Source organism: Hyalella azteca, unplaced genomic scaffold (assembly GCF_000764305.2).
Source record: "Hyalella azteca isolate HAZT.00-mixed unplaced genomic scaffold, Hazt_2.0.2 contig10442, whole genome shotgun sequence".
NCBI lineage: Eukaryota > Metazoa > Arthropoda > Malacostraca > Amphipoda > Hyalellidae > Hyalella > Hyalella azteca.
In genome coordinates, this window is record NW_025940483.1 from 207556 (window position 1) to 213604 (window position 6049).

Consider the following 6049-nt stretch of genomic DNA (forward strand, 5'->3'; position numbering starts at 1 on the left):
TTCGAGACACGGCGCGTGTGAAGGGGTTGTTTGAGACACGGCGCGTGTGAAGGGGTTGTTCGAGACACGGCGCGTGTGAAGGGGTTGTTCGAGACAGCCTCCGTCAATAGGCCGGCCAAATGTTACATGCATTCTTGAGCAGCATAGGCCGTGCGTATCATATACGAAATTCAATTTAAATTCATTCCTAATAAGCTCGTTGTTATTTGATGGGAATCTCATCCATGGCTACATGAATAATTTTGATTGATATTATCTGATTGAATATCTAAGCATCGCATGATGAAGACTGACTTTTCGACTAGAGACTACATTATTATTCAATTATTTAGTATATCTTATATTTTATCGAATTTTATTCCATCCATTTCAAATTTTATGAATTGTTTGTTTTTTTCGCATAGTATATAAACATAGCATATGGCGAGGTTTGAGATCTTTCAAGTTCATTTAGGCAACATTTTTAGTTGCTTTTTAATGTCTTGTAATTAAAACATGGCAGGATAAAGGTCGCCATGTCTATGTTTTTCTCCATGCGTCGGTTGACGCTAAATAGGCTCCATTTTCTATGTACATTCAACAAAAGCAATCACCACGAATGTCATTGCCGTTGACATATCGCGTTGACATTTGCAGCGGTCGCCATCTTGTCATTCACGACAATAGGTTGTAATTTGCTCGGTATATTTTTCAGGTATAAGATAATAAGTTCGTTGATTGGCCTAATGAAATTATTTATATACGCTCATATAACTTCATATTAGAGATTTCGTTTGTGTTGAACATTTACATTACCAAGATGCAATCTTTCAATGACTTCAAAGTTTAATAATTTTATATTATCCGTTTGAAATATCTTGACCTTGATTACTTGCTTTTCAAGTTTTTGTTCGTTATTGAATTTTCTTTCTGTCAACTTATAGCGATATTATCTCACTATATAGTTATTCTCAAAATAATATCCATCGTCTATTATTAATTGTGGCCTTATTGTTAATATTATTATTATTTTCTACTTCTTTGCCTATTTTCGTTCTTGTTTCTCTACTTTAAAGTGTAAGCATTGGCTAATTTGCATATACTAATTGGCTAATATGCATATACCAATATACCATATTACCTAGTACTTACTGAAAATAATCCTATTTAATTTCAATGCGCAGTTTATGTGTTGATAATCGAGTTTAATTGCCCGATTATTGATAATGAATTTAAATCTCCATGTGATGATCTTATTATCGCCGTAATAGTTTAATTATAATATAAAATGAGTGCAGTCCAAAACAAAATATGACCACTTCTATTATTGACTTAGCTGAAATTAAACTATTTTAGATCTGCAAATAACATTGCAACAATGAAGCTCGAAATGCCCAAAGCCGAAATTAAACTACTTTCTATTTGCAAATAACATTGTAACAATGAAGCTCAAGGACCGTGAAGCCGTGCTTCATTGTAGTGAGTGAAGCAGTGACATGTTATGGCTGCGGCAACTGAACTAACTAATGAAGCGACGAGCGATCGCTTCTCTCGCACCGGTCAGCGCCAGACGCTGCGACCGCTGACCACTGCGATCGATATGGAGCAGCGGCGTATACTGTGCGTATACTGTGCGTATACTGGTGTGCGTATACTGGTGTGCGTATACTGTTGTGCGTATACTGCTGTGCGTATACTGCTGTGCGTATACTGTCGTGCGTATACTGTCGTGCGTATACTGTCGTGCGTATACTATCGTGCGTATACTGTCGTGCGTATACTGTCGTGCGTATACTGTCGTGCGTATACTGCCGTGCGTATACTGTCGTGCGTATACTGTCGTGCGTATACTGTCTTGCGTATACTGTCATGCGTATACAGCCGTGCGTATACTGCTGTGCGTATACTGTCGTGCGTATACTGCTGTGCGTATACTGCTGTGCGTATACTGTCTTGCGTATACTGTCATGCGCATACTGCTGTGCGTATACTGCTGTGCGTATACTGTCGTGCGTATACTGCTGTGCGTATACTGCTGTGCGTATACTGCTNACTACGCATGCTGCCGTGCGTATGATGACGCCACTACGCATGCTGCCGTGCGTATGATGACGCCACTACGCATGCTGCCGTGCGTATGATGACGCCACTACGCATGCTGCCGTGCGTATGGTGACGCCGCTACGCATGCTGCCGTGAATCCATTGCTCCAGTTGCTGTGCTCCCAACGCGGCTCTATTGTTTCCGAAATGTATTTTGCAGCTGTTTTCTTTCATGATGACATATTGTACATTTTTTTAGTGCTGTCATTCATTTTTGAGACAAAAATATTGAACAATAACAATTATCTTCTTAACCAAATGACTATAATTATCAATTGAATAACCCTATTACACAAATTATTACTTTGATATAGCAAAAATGATCACGTAATTCTTTTTATTTTGCAAATTGTTGAAGTATAAGCGAGGCTGTTGATGTTTGCCCCGCGGTTCGTTTAGAATAACATGAACTTCGCGCCGCTCTTCTGGACGCCGGCCAAGCTTTGTGTTACAGCGTCGCACCGTGCGTCGTGGTCGTGATGTGGTGAGCGTATGTGTGGTGAGCGTATGTGTCGTGAGCGTATGTGTGGTGAGCGTATGTGTGGTGAGCGTATGTGTCGTGAGCGTATGTGTGGTGAGCGTATGTTTCGTGAGCGTATGTGTGGTGAGCGTATGTGTGGTGAGCGTGGTGAGCGTATGTGTCGTGAGCGTATGTGTGGTGAGCGTATGTGTGGTGAGCGTATGTGTGGTGAGCGTATGTGTGGTGAGCGTATGTTTCGTGAGCGTATGTGTGGTGAGCGTATGTGTGGTGAGCGTATGTGCGGTGAGCGTATGTGTTGTGAGCGTATGTGTGGTGAGCGTATGTGTGGTGAGCGTATGTGTAAGTGTGGTGAGCATATGTGTGGTGAGCGTATGTGTCGTGAGCGTATGTGTCGTGAGCGTATGTGTCGTGAGCGTATGTGTCGTGAGCGTATGTGTTGTGAGCGTATGTGTCGTGAGCGTATGTGTGGTGAGCGTATGTGTGGTGAGCGTATGTGTGGTGAGCGTACGTGTCGTGAGCGTATGTGTGGTGAGCGTATGTACCGTGAGCGTATGTGTCGTGAGCATGCAGAATACGTTCATGCTGTAGTGAGCGCATGTGTTGTGTTAAATAATTATCAACTCTATTTTAAAATCTTCTTTATTCTTTATCAGATTGACGGCCAAAAATTTGACGTGATTTTCTCAATTTTAACGGCAAAAATGGTCTGACTTAAATATTTTTATCGCCATAAAAATTAGATTATTTTAATTCAGTTTAGGCTCGACGTGGTATGCCTCGTATTGTTATAATACGGAAATTTATAAAAAAAACTGTAAATTAATAAATAATCTATGAAAAACTTATGTGAAATGCTTGAAAATAAACGAAAAAATATACGGTAAATTTTCAATAACAAATATCCATTGAGCTGCGAAAAATTTACAACGATAGCTGCTCTTACAAGCTATTTTACTATGACGATGACATAAATTAAATGAAACCAGGATAGACTTCAAACAAATGAAGACATTAACTGACGTATTATTAATATAAAGTGACATGCATTGATGATATGTTATTCAGAAAATAGGATGTTAAAAAATTAAAGAAAAACTTACGGCAGTTAGAATATTCCTTGCTTCATCGGTAAGTAATAGATAAAGATAATCTCTTTTCTTAGCTCGGCTCACAATTCAATAACAATTATGAGTCTTTTGTGAATCAATCTTCCTTGATCAGTGGCTCGAAATAATTACCGATTCTCCAAGGGAAGGAAATTAAAATGGGACTTCCTTTGATGGCTTCAATTGGCGCTCATCTCGCTAAGTTGCTCGGCATTTCTTCAGACTTACTTGCGCCCCCTCTTCTCAAGAAACGCCCCCCTTTTCCCTCCTTTATAGTCGCATCGATCCACGCCGCGCAGCCCCCCGTCCTTTCTTCATTTCGTTCAAAAAAAGACCCCCCGAAAAAGGACATCCCAAAAATACCAGAGATACCGCACACCGCTCTCGCAAGTCGTCATTTCAGACGCTTTTCCCTGTTTATTGGATTTCAATTGGAATCGAATCTCACTGTTGCATATCATGGCTATGTAATGTACATGATGTTGTTTATTGAACATCTACGGAGAGGCGAGTCGTAGTGGAACGACTTATGCGACGGCCAGAAGTTGATTATCTCTGGACGCTTGCCAACTGCCGATGTATTCAAATTGCGCATGAATATTCGAATATTCGCCCCCCACCAGACCCTTTTCATCAAAGTTTGAAGCACTACCATTGGTCGGGCGCCGAACCCCTGCCTGGACCAATGAGAGAGCGCCGAGGGAATGCCTCCAAGGAAGGCCCTCTCGTCAGACTGTTTTTTTTTATTTCAGTCTTGATTTAAATATAGTTCCCCTTTATGCGAGAACCATTCCTAGTCTCACTTCCACCATGAACGCTGATGTTGAACGCATTGTGCATCATAGACATAAATATATGCTATGCACGATAAACTTTCTCATGTAACAAATTCTCTACTTAAACGAGAAGCTGTGACGTCATTTGCGTGGATAGAAAGCGGGACTTTAAAGAGCAGATTTGAATGGACGCAACACGCTTGCGCGCAGCCGTTATGCTAAGCAGCCAATGCGCTCGCGCTCGCCTCGCCCGCGGCTTCCCATTCTTCCTGATGACACCGACGGCTTCATGGCATTTATCATAACACAGCCATGGTCGCAATGAGCCTCGGCGCTGATTTTTGGTGCACAGCGCGCGAGTTTAGCAAGTTTACAGAGGCAGGTGCGTGGTCGTAAGAAACGCATTAGGCACTGGGAACGTCGCCCGCTCGCTGTCTGCTCGCGTACATATTGATCGAGCAAAAGAGAGAGAGGGAGAGGGAAATGTAAGGGTAGATGCCTTTAGAACTTCGAGCAAAGCTAGCCGCTTGTCTTGTGTCCGTGTTTAGGGAATAGATACGTTATACTTATTGACGTCTGGATATGACATGTTGCCGCCGTAGCTGTACCATATGTGGACTATATGCTGTATAGGGCACGATGTTTCAACATTCTCTTGATCACAGAAAATTATAAATTTTATGTTTTCGGAAATTTAGTTTTTTACATTATTGTTTTTTACATTATTGTTACGTTTAAAACATAAAAGTACGGTATCTCGACTTATTTACAGGATCATTATGCATGCTTCAAAAAGGCCAGCATGATAGCTTTGTTCAAAGTATAACAATATATTAGCATGTTATTAAAACTGCGATGCCGTTCACCATAACTTTATGCCAGGTCATGCGCGCCGTACGCTCCTCATGTTCATTCATGACGCGCTTGTTCACATCGCCATGCTCGTACTTCAAAGGAACGTCGGCATACACAATACACTTGGTAAATATTGCTGAATATTTTCTTATAGGAATATATATATAAATAAAATCCTTTCGGATATTAAATTACATTGATGTCCAAAATTTTATTATTTCCAAAAAAGTGAAATTAATCTCCCTCGTACGATGATCGTTAAACTTAATACCATGTATACTCTTAACCAGACTACCGCAATGTTTTTGCAATCGACCTGGCCGCCATCTTGGGCTTATAATTTGCATGCCACGCCTCATGCATACAAACTCGTCATGCTTGAGCGCCGCCGTTGCGACGCCTTCTTTATGGCGAAGAATAAAGGCGTCGCCTTTATTCTTCGTTGCGACGCCTGACTTCATCCACATGCAGCCATTAATTATATCCTACTTTTCGGTCAACTTGTCGGACAAACCACTAGTGCCACCGATTTGACTTCCTTAAGTGTACATAAATTAAGAAATGGTGATTACATCTAATATTATAATAATCATCAGTGATAATTATTCCATTTATCACTTTAATTATTGAGTTCATTGGTTAATTATCCTTCCTAATGTGGGTCTCAAAACTTGAAGTTGATAGGAAATATAGCATAGCAAACCCTCAGGATGAGTAAATTGTATATATTATACTCAACATCATTATATA

General features: G+C 40.7%; 1 protein-coding gene across 1 annotated transcript; it reads right to left on the bottom strand.

Moving 5' to 3' along the window:
* Positions 1–2529: 2529 nt before the first annotated feature.
* On the bottom strand, positions 2530–3159 carry LOC108670837 (histidine-rich glycoprotein-like). The gene has a single exon (XM_018158328.1). The coding sequence runs from the start codon at positions 3157–3159 to the stop codon at positions 2530–2532; it is 630 nt and encodes a 209-aa protein (XP_018013817.1).
* Between the last annotated feature and the right edge of the window lie 2890 nt (positions 3160–6049).

What these genes read in the sequence shown, in the direction of transcription:
- LOC108670837 (XM_018158328.1), bottom strand. Translation starts at nt 3,159, where the DNA reads ATGCGCTCACTACAGCATGAACGTATTCTGCATGCTCACGACACATAC.